The following is a 21,623-nucleotide window of genomic DNA, read 5'->3' as shown; positions in this document are numbered from 1 at the left end:
TCCGAGGGAAGGGGGCGGGAGAGAAAGGCAAGGCAATTCATAGCTTTTCATCTTTCGGTTACACGTTGGTTTTTACGGAGTTCTCCGTTGGGGGGCTGCTGGGTGTCTTCTCCAGGGAAGCTGGGGGCAAGGGGACAACTGGAGGTCTCACAGCTTTTACCAAGGGCTACAAGAAACGGGGAAAAAAATTCCTCCCCCCCCCCTTTTTCATTTGCCAGCAGCAGCAAGGATGTTCTAACGTGTTTACTAATGGCCTGGAAAGAGACGGGCGGTGGGGGTGGTTAGCAGAAACTGCCAATAACCAAAATCAAAATCAGAAAAGCCGTCACACGGGGCCAAAAGCGAAGGTGCACAGGAGCTGATGACACATCTTGCAGACCAATGCCAAAATGAAGACTTTGAAGCAACAGTCGAAAAAGCGGGGAGGGGGGGGCGTTTTGTCAAAGTCGAACACTTTACTCTGAATTAAAGAAGCAACAAGAAAACGTCCTGGCATCATGGAACTGGAGGAACAATTCCCTTGTCATTTGGAAATGAGACACATTTATTTGTTTATTCATTCCAGAAAAGCCCTGGCGTGCAAAATCAGGGGTGTCCTTGGGGAGAAGGTCGAGAAATCAAGACGGTGGCTTAAATGAAAGCCCCGATCCTCTTTTTTTGTGCCTTTGCCTGGAGAAAAGGAGTAGGGCTTTATGTGCATAGTTGCAACCACCATCTTGACTTTTTTGACTCACCTGCAGACACCCCTGCATGGAATGGAAGGAGTGTGCTGGGTTCACTGAGAAAGCAATACCCCCAAAATGCCAGATGCAGGATAGACCGTAATGGGGTGTGCCTGATTTGCGTTCCCTCTGTTGTGGGGAAGCAGTCATTCTTTCAGCCTGTGGCCCCGAGTTGTCACTTAAGCCGTTGGGCAGAGCATGTTGCAATTGCTAGAGTGCATTTAGCATACTGTATGATGCTTGCCCGAGGGTATCCTGGACCAAAAGGGCTTACGGGTAGTCCTTGACTTATGACCATTTGTTTAACGACCATTGAAAGTTATGACAGTGCTGAAAAAGGTGACTTGCGACCGGTCCTCACATGGCCACTGCAGCCTTCCCCGCAGTCACATGATCAAAATTTGGGTGCTTGGCAACCAGCATGTATTTACAACAGTTGCGGCGACTCAGGGTCATGTGATCACCAATTGAAACCTTCCCAGCCAGCTTCTGACAAGCAAAATCAATGGGGAACCACATGATTCACTTATCGACACCCGCAAAAAGTGTTGCAAAATCAGGCGTGGTCACGTGATGCCTCGCTTAACCACCGCACCGCTTAACAATGAATTTTCTGGTCCCTATTGTGGTCATAAGTTGAGGACTACCTGTATTTAACAAACCATGGCTCGGCACAAGCCACAGATCCAGCAACAGTGTCCTAATGGAAAGGCCTTCACAGACGATCCAAAGTTGGTCCCTGGGTGTGCAACCAAAAAGGTCCAATTCACACAAGACGTAGACAATCCACCTTGGCCTCATCATGTATTTTGTTCAAAATAAGACAGCTCCGTCCATTTCTCAAAGATGTGTCAGGAAGAGACAAGTCACATGCCGCGAACTTTTCAGACGCTCACCTACAGAGCCCCACCTTTGCCCCCAGCCTCCCCTGCTTCTAATTCTTTTGTGGGAGTTTCCTTCACATTCAGCTGGGACAAGACAACACCTCTTGATTTTAAGGCAGAAAGATGGCAGGTCTTACGATGGCCAAGCTCTGCTGCATTGCTTTGCTTGGTGGTGGCAACCTGACACCCATACACACCTGTGCCCACATGCAGGTGTTGGACTGCACAGAGCAGGACAGGCTGAGGCAGCCGGTACAGCTAAATCCCTCAGGAGGTCCATCCATCTCTGAAGAACATGACTCAAACTGTGTCATGGTTGAGAAATGATACACTCCTAACTACCCTCTATATTAAGCACCCCACATGCCAGGGTAGTAGGAAAGAGTGAGCGGGGGCAAGGAGTAAATCCTTGCCAGAGTATGGATTGTACAACGACAAGCACACTTCCCTAGTGGGACGTCAGACAGCATTCTGCTCCAAGGGCTTCTGCTCATGTGAAATACCTTGGCTGGCCTTGGGAAACATTATACAAATCACCTCTGATATTTTAATGTCATCAGTCCAGAAAGAAGAAGAGAAAGAACCCCCAGTGTCATTCGGCTACCACAGTCATGTGCTGGCAGCTGGCAGAGGTTGAGTTCATTTCTTTTTTCATCTGAGAAGAACATGTTTTCATTTCCCCCCACCTTTTCTGACTAAGGCAGAAACAAGGAGATTCGAACCCTACAGTGCTGGATCCACTTCCCTGGGTGGGGAGATGAGGGAGGAAGAAAGAAGCACCGTTTCCACTCCCGCTACAAGCAGAAACCACACCTCTTTTAAAGGAAAAGAGGATGTGTTTGGAAGGAGACTTTAGTAAGTCCTTCCTTACTTTGAAACAAGTAAGGAAGAAGGCTGTTAGAAGGTCCTACATTCCAGAACAACCACCCAGCATGCAAAACCTTTTCTAGGTATGTTCAGGATATTCAATTTTTTTGTTTTTTATTTCAAGCAAAGTTCTTTGGTGTTTGAGTCTCCTCTCTCTCCCCAAACCACCAAAAGACCCCTTACACCTTGGTGTGGCCCAGGTTGACTGAAATGTTGGTCACTATCAGCTGAATATCTACCTTCCCCAATTGGTTGCTCTCCAGATTTGGGAAGATGGAATCCCAAGACATCTGGAGATGGGGAAGGCTGGAATAGAGGGCATCACTACCAGGACTTGCTAGAAACATACAGTCATTCCAGAGACTCACGAAGTTGTAAGAATCCAAGTATCCACTTACTTGAATGTCCTACCTGTGCCATAGAGCCCTCATCAAGCAGAAGACATTGCAACCAACCTCCAAAACACCTCAGACCTTCTTGACGTTCCTCCCAACCAGACAGCCCAAATGCAGTAATATATTCCAGACTGATAGTACCCAACAATTATCATCCTCGTTTTTAGTAACAAAACACTTCTTCACTTGACATTTCATTAAAAACAAGTCTCCTTTCAATTAAGCTTGATTCCTGCTAACTACAGAGGCGCATCTGCGTTGCTTTCTTGGCAAAACTACGAAAGGGGCCTACAGCCCTGGGACATCTCATCAGTTTATGGAACTTGTTCTTATAGGAATGGACTGTTGGCTTTAAAATGGGATTAGCCTAGTTCAGGGAGGAGAGATACATGCCAATGGCTGCTAGGATGGACATGTTTCGAAGCCCTAAGTATCAGCTGCTCAGGGGAACACTTTGCTCATGTCCTGATCTGAGCTGGTCTTATAGGCAATACTGTAAACAGACACTTTATCCATTAGGTGTCTAGGCTAGCTTTTCCAAATCTGCTAGCAGTGATCACAGTTCTTAGAATTTTAGGGAGCTGTAGCCCATGCCTTTAGAAGCAGCTGGTAGGAAAGATTTGCCGAACCCTTGCTGCCTATCTGGGAAGTGTAGAGAGCCGGTAGGAAATAAACAGCCTTCCTTTGCGGTTTGTTCACAGACTTTGGACCTGAAAAGCACACTGCTGCCACATGTAACAGTGGGGGGCATCACTGGGCCCCTCAGATCCAGTCTGGACGCCGAACAGGCACCCAAATGAGAGCCTCCAGCTTCCTCTTTAGCTCATCTAGTAAAGGGGGACCCAGCACCTCTCTGCATTGCTGGTCCCACTGTTGAATTAACCTTAGATACATTATTTTGTGTCCTCTTCTCTGGAATGATGGAGAACAGGTCAGAGGCCTCCTCTAGGGGCCATCCCTTTGGGTGCTTAAAGAGGGTTTTTATATCCCCCCCTCTGTCTCCTTTTCCCACGGATGAGCACCCTGCTTAAACTTTCCTAAGATTAAGATGGTTCACGAGCGCTACAGCTCAGCCCTGTAGCCCCTTGCATTCGATTTCTGTTTTCCGAGTTCTTAATTTTGCGTTTGTCTTGGCTTCTTTGTATTTTCGGCCCGTTCCTCTAACTTCCTTTCCACAGACTGTCCATTCCACCACCACCCCCAGAAGCCCTTTTCGCTCTGCGCATGCAAAGGGACTCCTAGAAAGGGACCTCTTTCTGACCCTCTGAGGCACCTTATATTCCCTGAGACTCAACAGGTGTTTGAGGTCCCAGAAAACTGCAGAATGCGACGGCTAACCGCTTTTGATACCCAGAGCCCCCGAACTGGAGGGGGGCTCAGCTGAACGGCGCTTGCCATCCCCACGGAAGCTGAGGGGATTCCAAAGCCTCGCAGGGGTTTCAAAAGCCGTCTTCACCTCAGAGAGCACCTTGGAGCACAGACGTCCTTCTTCCAAAGTGCAGCTTCATGGACTGCTCAGCGAGAGGAAGTTGCCAGTTTCTTGACACGGAGGAGGCCCACTCTGAGAATCAAGCCCACTTCTGACATGTAACTGAGAACCTCTCGTTCACAGCTCAAGAGGGCGATGATGAATGTGTTCCACTCGGGTCACAGTGACCCAACACTGCCTATTTTTGTTCCTCTCCATTCTGCATTTTGATGTCACCCTCTGAGCCCTGGCACAGATGCCAATCTCCTTGGCAGCCCCTGACGTGTCATCTCAAAGTTTTCAATCAAAACATACTTCGTTTCTCTTTGCAAGTCCCTCGCTGCCCAAGGTCAACCAGACTTCTCTGACTTTGTTTCAAGGAGGTGGCCTCGGAGAGATGCCCCTCGGAAGAAGGCTTGATACAAACTGGGGGGTTTTCTCTTGCCCTGGGAGAGGAGAGATGCAGAGCTTCCTACCGCACTTTTCCCTCTGCCTAGAAGCCTTAATGCCCTTGCCACAGGGCATCTTGCTCTCTGGGGCAAACCACAATGATGTCACATGTGTCAGAACATCACTGCCATTAACCATATCATTTCATGTATGAAGCTCCATGATGCACATGATGCCACTTGTTCCCCCTGCAGATACCCATGTACAGAGGCATGGGGTGGGGGGTGTCAAAAAAAGTCTCAATGGCATCTGCATCTGCATATTGAAAAGGGAAGGGCTTCAATCACACAGTTCTGGCTGCTATCTTGGCTTTTTACACACACCCACATGTCCCTGATTCCATGGGTTTGGGGAAAAAGTTTTGAGAGAAAATGGTTGGCTTTGCCCAACATGCTGTTCTTGGCTAGAAAGCAGTGGGGAGATTTGTGGCTCAGGATGCTGTGGGAATCCAGCAACTGTCTCAACACATTGTGGGAACCAGGCTACTCTTACACCATAGAAGGGAACATTTGGGGGGACATGCACATTGTATGAACATAGCAATTGTGGCTTGTTCACCAAGGCTGAGGGTTTTGTCTGTTGTGCGGACCAGCTGAATATACCAGACCCAGATATAATGGCATCTGTTTGCACAATACCCTTAATTGGGTTGTGAAAGGAGCTTAGCTTGTCATGCAGTCCCCTAACCTGGTTAGCTGGCCCAGTCACGGAAACCCAAGGGGGCGAGTTTCATCCCCCGAAGCAGTGACTCCCCCACCCTATCAGCCATGTCCTCTGAACAGCAGAGTGAGGGGTTAGCCAGTCATGCTGCTGGGCCTGAGGCTGTGGCAAGTAATCAAGGGTGGGGGTGTCTTGCTCAACGGCTCTGCGTAAACATGGCCAACCTCAACCATCTGATCTCCTGATGGGAGCACAGAATCCAGCTCCAAAGCCCTCCTCCCTGATTAGTGGCTCAGGAACAACCAGGTTTATTTGCTGGAAGTGGCCACCAACCACCTAGCCGGCCTCTGAAGGAACAAAGCTATTATTCCTGAATTTACGAACTGCCCTTTTGCCGACAAAGTTCCCAGGTCAAATGACAAAGCAAACATCCATCGTGCTCAATTATGTGCTGGCCACGCTAATCCGAGTGTGGAGAAGCCAGGCATTGTATATTTTAAAGCCAGGACAGCATCCAGCGTCTTACAGTTCAAGTCACAGATGTAAACATCCCATCCTTAATGACCTGATTTGCTTGATCAGTACTAAACAGATTTGCTTGCCCTAATACAGTCCACAGACAGCTTGCAAAACTCCCTCATGGTCCTCAGAAGCTGAATTCGTATGCCAAGCAAAGTTAGAGCTTGTTTAATCAGAGGTTACTGTGAAAGCTACAACTGGCAAGTTCCTATCTGCACTAAGCCACATATTTTGGTTCACATATCACAGCGCATGGATCCACATGACACTCTAAGCCAAAATCAGCCAACTCCCTTATGGTTTGACCTAATGTGTGACAGCAAATGATATACAGTATGTGCTCCCCAGGTGTCTAGTGAGCTGATAAAACATTTGAACAGACTATTCGCTACTAGAAAGGGTTGGCTGTATGAAATCAGTGGCTATTTGGCCAGGTTTTGCCTCTCATGTTCCCCTTGATTCCCAGATGGAGGTGATAATTTAGCTAAGTATGAACACGCCCAATTTGATTTTTCTGAGAACCTCTTCCTACAGACTCAGACCAAAAATTTGGAGAGGGCCTCTCCCCAACCTTCCCCTTTTTAAAAGTAGAAATTCACCACTACTGTTTTCTCTTCCAGCCTGTTAGTTTAGCTTGCAGGCACTTGAGCTGTGTGAGTGCAATGTTAAAGGTAAGATTTCTTTACAGTGGAGTAACTGGATCCTCTCCTGATGTTTTGGAAACAACTGTATCTGCACCCATGCTGGCTGGGGCTTAGAGATGCTGTAGCTGAAAACTTCCAGATGGGTCTTAGTTGCTAAGTCTCCCCAGGTAGACCAGGTTCCTACAGAACGTGGGCCCTGGGATCTGCACTATGGCCAGTGCCACCCAGCACTCTCAGCTGCCCTCTGCAATACCCAGTTCAAAGCATATCTTGTTTAATATGTAGCGACAACATGATAATTTTCTCCTTGCTATGAAGCAATTATCCCACAGTCTTCTGGTGGGAACATCTGCCGATCAGGCACATCACAGCTCAGGTGAACACAATTAAATCATGCATTGATCAAATCAGAAATAGGGCAACAACTGTTGAGCAATACGTGTGGAGCAAAGTGCTCATCAGCACTGTTCATAACCCCTGCCCCGCCCTTCCGAAGTAGGGCCAAGCAGCCTCGCCCAATTGGAAAACTATTGATGATCTACCTTGGATGACTGTTGCAGTGTCTCACACAACACCCACACCACTTTTGCTAGTGGTTGAACCAGTCCAGGAAGCGAACTTTTCCAACAAGACTTTCTACTCCCTAGATGGAGAGGGCAAACCCTTTACATTCACTGGGCCTATCCATTTCTATTTCTAGACTGAATAACTGATCAAGGTCAGCCTTCCCAACTGATATCTTCTATATGGTCATTAAACCTGGACAATCTGGGACCTTTAGTCCAATGCCTCTGGAGGCACCACGAATACAGATCTTCCAATGCCTTTCCTGGCCAAGCTCCCCCTGTGAAAATGTGGAGGAGAAACTGGGCAGGAGTAGACTAGACTTTCTCTCCAAGGTTAAGAATTCTCCTTGCCCTCAATATCAACATCATCCGCACCCATAGAACATACCGGTGAAAGGTTGGCCTAATGGAAAATTTTACTGACACTGCCAGTACAAGAAAAAGGCCAAGATTAGGAAGAAGAAGTGCCACCAAACCATCTCTTTAAGAGGATATTATCACAAAATGCTGGGGAATTTGCAAGATCCCAACCCAAAAGAAGACTTACCAGTGTGGGTCTGCCTGTGAGTTTCCAGGGCATCTTCTTTAGAGAACTGTGCACCACAATGATCACAGAGGAAGGCTTTGGCACCTGCTATAAAGAAAGAGAGAGGGCGAGAGGGCGAGAGAGAGAGAGAAATTACATTAACATCAAGAAGCACTGATAAACCTTTATAGTTGTCACAAAACTGATCCCAAGTCACTGCATTGTGCTGAGCAGTGACCAGAAACTGAGCGATCCCAAAATGGAGTTGACCATACCCAGAGCAAAAATTAGTTTTAAAAAATTAACCATGAAATCCATGATCTTCACTCAAAGATACATCACCTTTTCAAGACACGATTGACAGGGAAAACACTCCTCTCTAACACAGCATCCCGCTGAATGAAGGGATGCTGTACAACACCACAATATTTTATGGATGAAGCCAACGGTCCAGGCTTTCTCTCTGATAATTTATTATTGTATTAATTTTAGCAATTATCCCCCACCTCAGAATATTCTAACGCTCCACATACTTTCAAGACACGTCATGCTCATGCTGCATCACTGTGTGATGACATTATTCCCACAAATGTCAGGCAACCAGGAAGAAACTGAATACAGAGTTGATAAGAGAGCTGAAGGTTTTCCTGATATCTGGAATGTTCTTCTTGTTTTTTTCATTCCTCATATCCCCTGGTTATGGAGATTTGCAAGATTGGTTTGTTTAGTTATCCCAGGATTAACATCGTATTTTAAAATTATGCAGTGGCTGGAGCTGTGCTTAGGAAAGACACTACACCACCGTTGCTGCCACCACCGACCTGACCCCCGAATCATGCTACAGACAAGCTCCCATGTATATGTTTTTGTGGCATTTTATTGGGGTTTTGGAATAGATAAATGAGCCATGTACAGAGTGTGATTTTTTTTTTTTGCTACAGATCCTGCTGGGAGTGAACTAGATGGTTTCACTCTCAGCAGATCTCAGACAGGACAAATGTTAGCAGGAACAAAGTTCTGGTGACATTCCCTGAAAACAATTCCCCCTACTTTTTAACAGAAACATGATGTAATTGCATGATTGTTCCTGGAAGGGCTGGGGGAGACGCCATCCTTGTGCGAAGAGTTTCCTGCCACTTGGAACACTTGGAGCAGTTTTGCGGTGAAGAAAAGGAGCAGAGACGAAAGGACAGCTGAAACCTTTCACGCTCCCAAGAGCAGCTTCTGCCCAAACATCAACACATTTCAGCAGGGCAAGGAGGAACAGGCATTTTCCCAGCCTTTCTCCAGCAGAACTCTGTGAAGTCTGCGCTTCACTTCATGCACTTTGCTTCATGGAGGTGACGGGTTCTGAAGGCAGCCAAGATGGACTGTCCAGGAGAAAACAGCAGAGTCCTCAACAGATCATCCGGTCCTTTACATGACATGGAACGGGAGAGCTGCTCTTGACTGCATTGCTACAGCGGACTAAACTCGGGACGGAGGGAATACAGGAGATCCTTCCCCAGTCTGCATTAAACACACACAAACCCACTTTACTTAAAAATAGTCACTGCTCAAGACCCTACTCCACAAATATCTCTGAAGGGACACCGTGAATAATCAGCAGTGTAAGAACCTCCAAAATGCCATTTGTAAGAAAAGGGTGTCAAATAGTCCAAATGTCCTATGTGTATTATTATAATCATGAAGGAGTCCATGGCTGCTACAGACAGATTCAAACACCTTTCAAGAAGCCCAGAGGGCTGAAAGAGCAGAAAAAGTTCACTTGAACTGGGGTGGAGGAGAACTTGATAGGCTGCATATGCCAATTCTACTATCCAAGCCAGTGTTTCTCAACCTTGGCAACTTGAAGATGTCTGGAGTTCAACTCCCAGAATTCCCCAGCCAGCTATGTTGGCTGGGGAATTCTGGGAGTTGAAGTCCACTCATCTTCAAGTTGCCAAGGTTGGGAAACACTGGTCCAAGCTGTGCCCACAGTACAGAAGGAACAGCCATCAGTACGCAATACAGAGTTTGGAATCAACATGCAGATAATTTGACACAAACCAAGGCTTGGTCAGAGGAAGTTCCTTCCATACACGTGGCGTGGCCTCAGCAGAGCATCTCCAGGGACATGGGGGGAGGACACGGACTTCTAAATCTCCTAAACCCAGGGAGAAAATAGGCAAGTGACCCAACTGGAATTGTGGCACAAAGGAAGATGCTGGGGGTAAAAAGAAACCAAGTCTGTGCCAGGGAATAATGTTGAGGTCTCCAAGGGCTGAAGAGAGTTGGACAGTTGGCCTGCACGTTTCCAGCCTGCTCCTTGAGAGTGGAATAGAACCCCACGCTTGTCTGCAGGACACCTCAGATACACAGTCCCTGGGTTAAGAACGAGTTCCGTTCCAAGGCCTGTCCTTAAGTCCAATTTATATGTAAGCCGGAACAGTATTATTGTATAATACTGCATAAGTACTATGGTGTAATTAACTTGAACCATTGTATACTTAATTTGAATTTTTGTATTTAACTTGGTTTTTTTTCTGCACTAGGCTCCATTCTTAACTATGGGTCATCCTTAACCTGGGGCGTTCTTAAACTGGGGGCTACCCAGACCCCAGACCCAGGAGACCGAAAAGGCACCCCCCTTATGGAATTCCTGGAACCAGCGGCTGGGGAAAGCTGGCTGAGCTAGGGGGATGCGATCCAGCAAAGCCGATGTGAGATTATCTAGCCAGTGTGGGTATCCATGTGGACACAAAGTATTACCTTTTGCAAAACATGTAATGAAAAACAAACAACGCATTTCCGGCGAGAATTAAGAAGGTTAAAAATCATTATTATGTCAGGGTGGTAAGCAGCCTTGTTTTTAGTGCCTTCCAACATGACTGCAAAGGCGCCTCCCATGATCACAACACCCCACCAGCACACAAAAGGCTTGAGACAACAGCTACAGCACTATCAGATAAGAACGGCGCACCGTGTGCCGAGACCCAAAGATAATTTCCACAACTATCGTTAAGGTGTGGTATTTGTGGGATTTCTTAGAAAATGCACACCAATATAGGAGGCAACGGTTCGTTCACAGGGCTCTTGTTCTAACAAGGGAAACAAGCACAGGATGTCTACATAGCAGATAAGTAATTCGCAGATAAAAATAAAGCCCGTTTGAGAGGCACTGGCAGGCATCCTTGGTTGTCAGCCAAGCGGTGAACACAATGGTTAGACTTGGAAGTTTTGATTCATCGGTTCCGAGAAGCTGCTAACGGACGGGATTTAGGGACAGCCAGGTCACCTTGGGTCTCCTTCTAGAAAGGGGGAAAGGAAGAGAAAGGAAGGACGCTTAAAAATGGTTCTCAGGAATTAAAACATGGGGGGCGGTTTCAACTTTGAGGATGGGACGGCTCTTCTCAGAGAACCCCAGGTTTGAGAAAGACGGCGAGTTCTCCCAGCATCCCCTCCAAGGAGCAAAACTGGGGAGGAATAATGGCTGGAGGGCTGCCGCTCTCAGGCCACCCTTTCTTTCCCCACAGAGTAGCACCTGGGTCCAAGGAGGTGCTCTTCCAAAAAAACAGAGCCCGGTGGCGTTAGATCAGCCCACAACCCCACAATGCCATGCCAACGCGTCGGACTTCAGCTCTCGTTGCCTCTGGCCACCAGTACCGCGGGTTGGCAGAAGCTATTCTAGCCGCCACGGTTGCTCAGTGTCTTCAACCAGCTGCTGACAAACACAGTCCAAAAGCCAGGAAAGAGTGGAAGGGGACGAGGCCGTTACACGGCTGGATTCAGTACAAAAACGTTGCAGGTAGCGTTCAGGTGCCGTTTCTCAGTTCCTTTTCAGAGGCTGGTAGGTTGGGTCCTCTCCTGCAAACGCTGCAGAAGAGACTTTTGAAATCTGAAAACCTTCCCCTCTTCTCACAATGCGCTCTCTTGCAGGGCAGAGCAGTGGGGCCACAAATCGTGTTCCAGTGCCCGTCCCGCCAGCCCTCCACTCCTCCGTCCGTCTTTCCAGGCGACCCGCCCAGGCGCATTTCATCGCCCCCCAAACCCCACTGCAGGGTGGACCCAAAGAAGTCATGAAAATAAGCAGATGCCCCCGTGCCTCCCCTCCCCTCCCGAGAATAAGTCCCCTGCCTTTAAATTGCCTCAGTAACGGCTGGCTCAGAGGCAGAAAAATTTGGCAGCAGTGAAATTAAAAGTGATAAATTTTCTCGCCAAGCTTTGATCGATAATAAAGGCCTCATCTGTTAATCAATAAGACAGTCTGCCTGTTTACTGTGCATAAGCCGTTCACGGCTGCTTTGCGGGGGTGGGGGGCGCATGTCAAGTTTGCATTCAAAACAACTCAAGTGTACCTAAGCCAAATGGCCGGTTCCTAAAAAGAAAGCAGGATCCGGGGCCGGGGCCGGGGCTGGGGCCGGGGGGGTGGGGGGTGGGGAGGCGAGGCAGGACCCTGACGTCACACGCCTGCTGGTGGGGGGAGGAGAAGGTAGCCCCGGCTGGCCAGGAGCTGCTGGTGGCTGGGAAGGGGGCAGGCAGGCTGTTCGCAAAAGCAGGGCCCCGGAGGGCGGCCGAGACAGGCCCCTTGCTCCCCCCCGAAAAATGAGAAGGGAGGGCCCAGGGAGGGCCCAATGCCAAACGGGATCCTGCCCCCCACAGCCCCAGCCCTGCTGCTTAAATAATAAACTCGGCTTCATTACCGTCCTAATTAGAAAGGTCAGTTCTACTTGAGAAACGAGAGCCATTCATCCGTCACACCTGGGGTTCTTTGGGGAACGTTTTGCCCCAGAAACAGGTAACGAAAAGGCAGCTTGTAGGGAGATGGTTGAGGGGGAAGAATCAGGAGGTTCCCCTTGACCCACCCGCAGCCCCAGACACTGCCCCGCAGCCCCACTTCCCAGCTGGGTTGGGGCCAGCTGCCTAGGGAGTGGAGGAATCACTTTGCACATGGGCAGGGGAAAGGGATGAGCAGCAGGGCTTCCAAAAGGACCTCTGGCCTAGGTCTGAAACGCTGCTCCCATGGACGAGGGTACCTGGCTTGACCAGTGATTCTTTGGCCACTCAGGGGCCCCTTGGCCATTGGGGGTCAGGTGCCAAGCTCTCCCTCTGTCTCTGTGTTGGTGTGGTGTGTGTGTGTGTGTTTGTGGTGGGGTATATCTGCATGTTTAAGCTTGTTCAGCAACCCTCTCCTTCTGGGCGTCCTTCTCCAGTATTTCTGCTGGACAGACATGAGTGGAACCTCAGAATGATGCCGGGCCAACTTCAATTATTTCAAGAGTCCGAAGCTTACAGTCTGGGTGATGGGTCTGGGGGTTAAGTGAAACCTTTTATTTACTCTATGGGTAGATTCAGTTTATATCCCAGGATTCTATGCAAGGAAACACTCAGGGTGGCCAGCAACATTAAACTCCAAAAGTTCAAAAGATCAACTAAAATTAATACTGAAAATTAATTAACCATTACAATGGGCAACCGGTGCAGATCTTCCGCACGGGCATCTGGGCGGAGCACCCATTAGCAGCCAAACTGGCCCTTTGAAGCCAATGGCAGCTGGCGAGTCCCCTGTGCTCAACAAGACCTTCTCTTACATAAAATGTACAGTATCAAATGTAGCCAGTTAATCACAGATTGCTCCAAAACACTAAACAGGGATGAGAATATTAGAGAAACATTCCTGATCTGCATTCATTTGCATTTCATGCTGCTAGTCCTGGGTAAGGACCGCCAGCTGTTTAGACCATCAGGGAGGAGGTGTGTCAAGGGTCTGGTGGAGCTCAGGCTCAGGTGGAGCCCACTGGCCTCTTTTAATGCCCTCTTCCCAAAACCAAGAGCGACGAGCAGCAGCAGCAGCCCAAGATTTTGCAAGTGCCCAGGCCGACTCGTCCACCAGCCAGGAGGAGAGGGGAGAGGGCCAAGGCGGAGGAGGAGAGGCTTGGAGAAACACAGGCGGACGGGCAGTGCCCGCTTAAACCCGTGGGATGCCCTGGCAAGAGAGCCAGGACCCAGGTCAACTCCCAAATATCAACGTTTTGCCATCAGATGATGGTCCTGGAGGCTTTTAAAACCCAACCCAACGGGGATTTTCAAATAAACATCTTGAATGTTCCAACGAGATACACAGGCTTGATTGCATAAGGGAAGTACAGCGTGTACCCGAACAGCTGACCCACAAAAACAGCAAGAACAATGAGTGCAGGCTGGGGCATCTTACGGCAGCCGTACAGTCTTATTTACAGTACGCCTTATCAGTCAGGGAACAGTGCACGGCCTGCCAGTTTCCAAAGGCGAGGACTGGGTGTTCTTTTGCTCGCTCAAGTAGATGTGTACTTGAAGCAGAAATTGCTCCCTGCCTGCCAGCACCCGTTCCCCCCCCGCCACCGCGTGCCCTGTCCTAAATCAAATCAGCAAAACAAAAAGTGGGACTGCGCCAGAAATCTTGCAATGTGCACATGCATAAAAGGACTTGGGAAGTGTGTGTGTGTGTGTGTGTGCGCGCGTAGGGAGAGGAAAAGAGGAGCCAGGGAACACAGCGGCTGCATATGCAAATAGTTCAAGGTTAATTTTACTATGTGAGTCACCAGGAAAATGTCAGCCAGCATCAGTGCTCATGACTCCAGGGTTTCAGAAAAACAAGGAGAGATATTTATTAAAAGCACAGAACACTGAGGACAGAACACTCAAAAGTCATACATCAGGAATGGGTGGCTGGATTCCCCCCCACCAAAGCCATTGTTGAAATTAGCAGCTTTAACATAAGCAGGACTTTTAAAAACAAAACAAAAACAAACAAACAAACAAAAAACAACTCTGGGGATGGTGCAGGCAGTTGAAGGGAAAAGACAAAAGGAAGTATTTTTAGCAAGCTGCCTACAGTCTAAGCCGACTTCCTGATGGCTGACCCTGGAAGGATGGGACCGTGTGTGCTGCCAAGAATCTGTGATGTGTTTGAGAAGATGGATCACCTCTGGCACCAGATCCTGAGCAGATCCTCCCCCACTCGACAAGGTTGGCAAAAACAAGTGATTTTTCCATACCAGTAGGATTCTGCAGAAAGCCTGACCTTTGGAACAACACCAAGCTCTCCAGTTCCCTCTCCCCGCTTTTACCCACCACCTATGGCATGTGTGACTGGAGAAAAACACTCAGGACCCCCCTTCTCAGCTCTTCTGCAAAAGGTTCACGACAGTCTTTTCACTTCCGCGAGTATCCCGTGCCAACCAGGAAGGTCTGTCCATGCAATACAGATGGTCTGCCAGGCCCCTTTACCAGGGGGGTGACTGCAGGGCTGGGCACGCTTAGAGAATGACGATGGCAGAAAGACAGCTACATTGGCAACTCAATGACTAGCTGCTCAGGTCTACTGGTTAATGCCCAGCCGGCCCTGGGTCTCCTGAGCTCCCAGCCGAATTGGCTTCACTTGAAGCTAGACAGCAGGGAGGACCACATTTCACCTGGGCTGTGGGGCTGTTGGGACAGTTGCAAGAGCTCTGTTGAGTAAGACCAAAGGCCAACCCAGGTCAGCATCTGGGGTCACACCACAGTCAACCAGATATGTTTAGGACCACACAAACCTGGACAGGAAAGCAGCTGCCCGTTGATATAGGACTCAGAATATGGCCAATGCTAAGAACCAATGGTAGCCCAGCTCTCTATGGAATTATCTCATCCTCTTTTCAAACTATCTAAATTCATGGCCATCACTGTAAGCCCCATTGGCTGGCTTCCCACTTCAGGCCTGGCTCATGACAGTCAGCATGTTCCATGATAATGCTGGAGGAAACCAAGCTCCATCAATGTAAGCCTCTGCTGCAAGCTCAGGATCCCTGACCTTTAGCATCTAAGTACAGTGGGGGCCAGGGGCCCGCTCAAGTTTCACTCTACAGAGAGGAATGGACTAGTTTGGCAAACTCACAAGAAATCCAATAAGTACAGTTAAGTAAGATTTACCAAAGAAAATTAGAAGCCATCACCAAAGAATTTCAGCAACTGCTGTGATTAGGAACAAGTTGTCTATATTGAAATGATGTCCAAAGCCTCCTGCCTGTTGTTTTCCTCCCTGCTCTACGTCATGGACTACTTGGCCCTCTGTTCTGAAGTAGCCTGGCTCATCTCCATCATCCATTTTTTTGTTGTAACTGTCACATTCGCTATCATATTCTTTTTCACTGCCTGTGTGAGGACTACTTCTCATAGGCATACTTTCAGGAGCCCAAACTTGGATCAGCTGAGAATATAACATGCATCATTGGCTGATTCAGACAGCAGTATACTAAGAGTATACAAACACCATGGCGTAATACTAGGGTTAATGGGAAGATGTCTCTAAATCCACTTTGACAATGCACTTCAAATGAGGAGAATCAGCAATATTGCATGCACTTACAGCTAGGAAAGAAAGCCAGAAGAAAAAGGCAAGTGGGGGACCTTCTGGTGGCTTCATGGGGTACAGTAATTCTATAAGCAAGAGCTAAGGACAACCACCAAGAAAGAATGAGCCAAGTGGTAGGGTGAGGCAATGAATAAAGACTTGGGGCCATGTTATGAGACCATGGAAGGTCCACATGGAAAGAGAAGAATCACCTTCTTTGTTCCACCTACTCTGTATCATTGTTCCTAGCACCGTCTTTGAATGAAAGATGGTAACAGAAGGAGTTGGTAGAAGTCAGCTCATTCTTCTCGTCTGTAGACTCAGCTCATGCCAACTAACTAAGAGCGCTCTTCTACTGGATGCAAATGAGCCAAGGGACATGATGGAGGAACCAGGAAACTTGGACCCCCATCCCCAGAGAGTTTAGACTCTGGCTCCCATCAATTTCAGCCAGCATGGCTAATGAGAGAGACTTGTGAGATCCTGGTGCAGAATACACGAAAGGCATTAGCTTATCGAACCCTGACTCTGCTCACTCTCAAGCCACTAGAAGTAGTAAAGTCCTAGCATCATACCAGACCAAGCCACTTTTTAATTGGCTTGATTGGTTCAATCAATTACATGGGCATCCTGTAAAACTGCAGTGTGAAATGTAGACATCTTCTTGTCCTGCAGAAGAAAAAAAAAGTGTACACAACAGTTGAGCACACGGCCCTCCTCCGCCTTCCCTCCACATGTTGCATCAGAGGCGGGCCGGAGGGAAGGTGCTTCCAACCGAATCAATACGGTATGTGGAGGAGGGGGCCATCTCCTCCCCTTGCCACTTGGAAAGAGGAATTAGTTCCACCCAGTTGGACAGACAAGCAGGATGGATGTGTGCAAAAAAGAAGTGTGGCCGCTACAGTCATGTCTGGTTATGCAAGAGGTTTAGTTCTTGGTGTGTCTCCAAGGCAAACCAAGTTTTCACCTCCCTCCACACAATGTTTTGAAGAGGGCCTCCTGTCTTCTTGTGGTTCTTCCCCGCTTTTTCTTACCTTTTCTGCAAAGGGCCCAAAGCACACCCCACTTAGGAATCATCAGACCAGAAGCTGAGTCCATTTTTGCATGGCATCCTGAGTCGTGAAGCACTGAGATCTGATTCCGCCACTGGGGCATTCATCCGTAAAACTCAGCCAGAGAAACAGAAACTGAGCCCAGAGACAGCTTTTACTGTACAATTGCCCTGCACTGCTCATGGATTCTTACAGGAGGATCTGGACTTGGTGTTCTTCCTTGTAATCCTGTAGTTTTACCAAAGAAAATCCACTTAGGACAGAAAGGTGGGATAGACATATGATGTCTCTGGACTGGTAGCGTCAGCTGCTCTCCATCTGAAAATGGTCCCCATCTTCTGGAGGAAAGAAGGCACTTCTGACTTCATAACCCCACAAGACTGAGACCACACACCACAAACAGACAAGGTGCTTCTGCTTTCCCATGGGGGCAACCAGCCAAGGACACCAGAAAAGGAGATGCAGGGGGGGAGAATGGGTGGAATAGGAAGCACTTTCTAGTTTTGGGCACAAAACCATCCAACCCCATCTGCCAAATCTTCCTAGGAAAAGGTTAGCACTTGGACAATCACAGATCATTTTCTGAATTCATGGATGTTCTGCATTTGTTTAAAGGGGGAAACACAGATTCCCTTCTATCCCCCTGGGATTTCAGACTGAAAAATGCAGAGGCAATTGATCAGCTGCTGTCTGTCTGCATCAACTCCTTTGAGTAAAAGCGAGCAGCAAGTCTTTTTCATACTGGTTTGTATCTCCTGCACAACATTCAGAGGGTCACAAAATACGGAAACTCAGCGGTGCTGTTTTTAGACGCCCTTCTAATGCTCTCCAATCCCCACCCAATTTTTACTAGCTTTATGGAGGAGGCGAAAGTTTGCTCCCTAAATTGTTGTACTTCTGATGTCGGGAAGTAGTAAAAATGGTCTAACTGGTAAAAAAAAAAAAAAGACACCTACCCAGTGGCCTTTGGTGCATTGAAGCCTTAACTGTCACACATGCTGTTGGATGTAAAGATCCCTCGCTGGCTTCCCACACTTTGATTTCTACCTCCCCTTCCCTCGGTAACTAAGTGTTACGCTATACAGTACTATGGCTGATGTTTTGGAAAGGGACGTGTAAGACAAAACAACAGTCTGCTTCCACGCAAACGTTCCTGTTGTCTTGTTTGTCCTCTTCACTTTAAGCTGTGCAAGAAATCTGTATGCTAAATCCGTTTTTACTGTTATTTCCTGAGCATTATTAAACTGTACCTGCCAGGTAAAAATGACATTCAAATTGCTGGCTGAGAAAGTGGAAAGATTTGGGCTGTTAGAGAGGAACTGAAAATGGGTAATGCTGAGAATACACTATCAGTGATTACGTTTCATGCAGTTATTTGCATGAGGGAGCAACTGGGATCAACCTGCTGAGCAGAACTGCTACCTAACCACCCTTGACTTATTTATTTATTTGTAACAGAGGAGTCAAGAGCATGGCTGAAATATGTGGAAGATGCTGCCAGGAGCAAGATGTAGCCAAGTGCATCAAACATGTTCTCTTTTCAATGAAGACTAGCTCTGTAATTAAAAAACAACAACAACAACTCCATCGAACAGCCCCCATTTTAACCAAGTCAATCCACTGCTATCAAGAGTATCAACAAAGAACATCTGTTTAAACACTAAAATGCCCTTGACACTTTTCCTTCCTTTGCTTAGGTGTACAAATGCCACCAACAAACCTGTTTTCTCTTCCACAGAGCCAGATAAATGATGGCCTATTAACTTTATAAACCTACCAATTCAATCATCTGCCCATCCCTAACATTTTATGAGGTAGAAGAGAAAAAAGGAGATGGAGAAGGAGCAAATGATGAGGAACAGAAAGAAGTGGAGAAGGTGGAGGAAGAAATCCCAGTTTGACACAACCAGGAGTTGTGTTCTGACAAAAGTAGAGGAATTTGAACCAAGGACTAGGGACTGTATCTGTTCATAATTCACGCCCTAGGACGCCTACCAAGATACCATCTCTCATGCGTCACAGCAGGATCATTCCTCACTTGCCCTAGCACTCCAGGACTTTCTTCCTTTTCCCATGAAGAAAGGACCTGGCTTCAGCAACTTGACAAGCCAGATGTTTGATGCTTCCTGGCCCAGCCTGAGATATTCTGATGTCCTCCATAACTACCAACTTTACTTATCTCCAATCTTCTGGAGTAATTAGCCAGAACAAGGAGAAGTCTCAACTCTCAAGTGCAGTGACAGTCACTCGATGCAGGAATAGGAGACTGACAATACCTCAAGGCCATTCCTCCTTGTTTAAGCAGATGAGCTCTTCTGGCAGGAAATAAATTGCCAGACACAGGATATGATAGGTTTCCATGACAATGATAACAGCAGAGATATGTTTTCTGAACATTAAAGGAAGGAGTAAGTTGGATGAGACGCCTACAGGCGGTTTGTAAATCTGGGCGTTTCAACTCCAGCTCTAGGATCTTGGAGTTTGGCCCTAATCAACACACCTGCTAATGGGAACAGATTGGAACAACTGAAGTTGTTTTGTTAATGTCTGTCCAGATTGAGGCAGATCACATCCTGGCCCAAACCCATATGAGGCTGAGTAATCATCTGGAAAGATCTTCTCACATAAATAAAACCAACTGATTCAGGTACCATGAAAATAAGGAAAATTTTACTGTATTCAGCAAGGAAGCAGCTTTAGTCTCTCAAATATCGCTTTGCGGGAGGTGGGTAGGATACGATTTGTTAGACCGGAGGTCTGGCTGACAACACCGAGAAACAGAAAGCAAATGTTCTTGGGGTCAGGCCACCTGGATGTTATTGTACCCTTTTCCCTCCTGGGTGGGACTGATGGCTCTCTTTGTTCAGCAGGCAGTGGTGCAGAAACGAGAGCCTAGTGCTCTGACTAGGTGCACCTATTATGGAGTTATTCAGGGCAAGCTGTTGGAAGTCACACGGTCACGTTGCTCCTGAGTGCAACTGGGCTACCCCTACATGTTTCTGAAGTGTAATGTCTCACTTTTTAAACTTGCAATTCCCCTTCTTTCAACCAAGAAGGGGAATCAGGACAAGATCCTGCAGATTTGGGGAGGGGGCCAAATGGCAAGATATATGCAGTTGGCATCACCCAAAGTGAAATTGACTGGACCCTCAAAGATACACTCTGAATGTACCCATTTTCTTTTCTCTGAAGGCCACTTTGAGGCTTTGGGGATGACTCCTGAAGGAGCTGGTACTGAATTCCAACAGTTAAGGTGGTCCAAATTGTTGTTAATGCATTAGAATGTTAATTTTGATAGGTAAATTTTAAAAAAATGATATGCACTGGCCAGCAATTAACTGTCTTTTCACTTTCAATTCATTTATCACTCTTCATTTTTTCTCTCACCGTTTCGCCTGGAGCCACTATTGGGGAGGGGCTGTCCCTGGCATGCCTCGCCAAAGAGAAAGGTGATAGTTGGTTTGAAAAAGTTGGCCAACCCTGGGCTCACGGGCAGGCTGTGGGCAGCAAAGAGAATGCACAAAGCGTTGGGGAGTCAACCCGCCTCTCTTCTAGACCAGGGAGCCCACAGTGCAGACCTGTCACCCTGAACTCCTTAGTCTCTTCTGGTGATGAAGCCCCCAGGAACCGAGGCTGGATGCTGATTTCATGAGAAGGGAAGAAAGTGATCTTCTCCCTTTACTTTTCCATTTTTGAAAACAGCCTACAAGGAACAAATGAGAGGACCATCCTCATGTGACGACAAGCTGGGTGTGCCAAAGATTGCTGGTCTGGTCCTTGGTTCTGGGCCTCTTTCTAGGTGAGGCTGGGCACCACGGCTGCCCATCAGAACAGGCGAAACTGGGCCAGACTGACAGGAGGCCAAATCCAGGGTTGAGAAAAGCCAGTGGGCAGGCTCTGGACCCGGGTGCGGTTTGCTTGCCCACCTCTTTCGGGGCCCCTTGGATCAAAGGGATCACTTGGGTGTACAGAGACGCATTACACACTTTTTCTCTTTCAGGAACGCCCCTTTCCCCTTTCTCTGTCCCTTCTTTTCCTAAGGATTACTGTTTTGTTAGCAGGGCCATATAACTGGACAGGGTGTCAAGGCGCGCCTCCCCTCCTCCCCGGCTTACAAATGTATTTAGCATGTTTACATCCAGAGAGACATGAAAGAGAGCAGTCACGTTTCTGGCAGCCTCGGCCCATTCCTGAGTTACGGCCAGCAGTGACTCGCAGCTGCCTCCCTGCCCAACCACAGTTCCATAACTCACATATCTTCTGACGTTGCAATCCTCCAAAATTTCACAGGCCCCAAATATTCCCTTTCTCTGCGAGCCAGAGGACACGGTGTGCAATCAATTACAATAAAATGTGAGCTCAATCATGATTCAGCGAGCATCCAAATGGTTATGGAAGAGGGCAGGGGCAGATTGAGATGGGGGGGTAGGTGGAGGTAAATATATATTCGCAAAAAAAAGGGGGGGGGAGTTGGCAAAGCAAATTTATGCACTGCCGTCACTTTACTACCTAATTAATTC

General features: G+C 47.8%; 1 protein-coding gene across 4 annotated transcripts in view; it reads right to left on the bottom strand.

Annotated features, from left to right (window-relative positions):
• Positions 1–21,623, bottom strand: part of ZBTB16 (zinc finger and BTB domain containing 16) — a 147,437-nt gene that overhangs the window by 51,127 nt on the left and 74,687 nt on the right. For 3 of the 4 annotated variants that reach the window (XM_063311054.1, XM_063311051.1, XM_063311053.1), the window contains exon 4: positions 7,723–7,809. In XM_063311054.1, the coding sequence (XP_063167124.1) occupies positions 7,723–7,809 (87 nt within the window). The remainder of the gene's footprint in view (positions 1–7,722; positions 7,810–21,623) is intronic. The other variant, XM_063311055.1, reaches the window with a different exon arrangement.

This window comes from Candoia aspera, chromosome 9, assembly GCF_035149785.1.
Source record: "Candoia aspera isolate rCanAsp1 chromosome 9, rCanAsp1.hap2, whole genome shotgun sequence".
In the NCBI taxonomy this organism is placed as follows: domain Eukaryota; kingdom Metazoa; phylum Chordata; class Lepidosauria; order Squamata; family Boidae; genus Candoia; species Candoia aspera.
The sequence above is the reverse complement of the archived record's forward strand: the minus strand, read 5'-3'. Positions and strand labels throughout refer to the sequence as shown.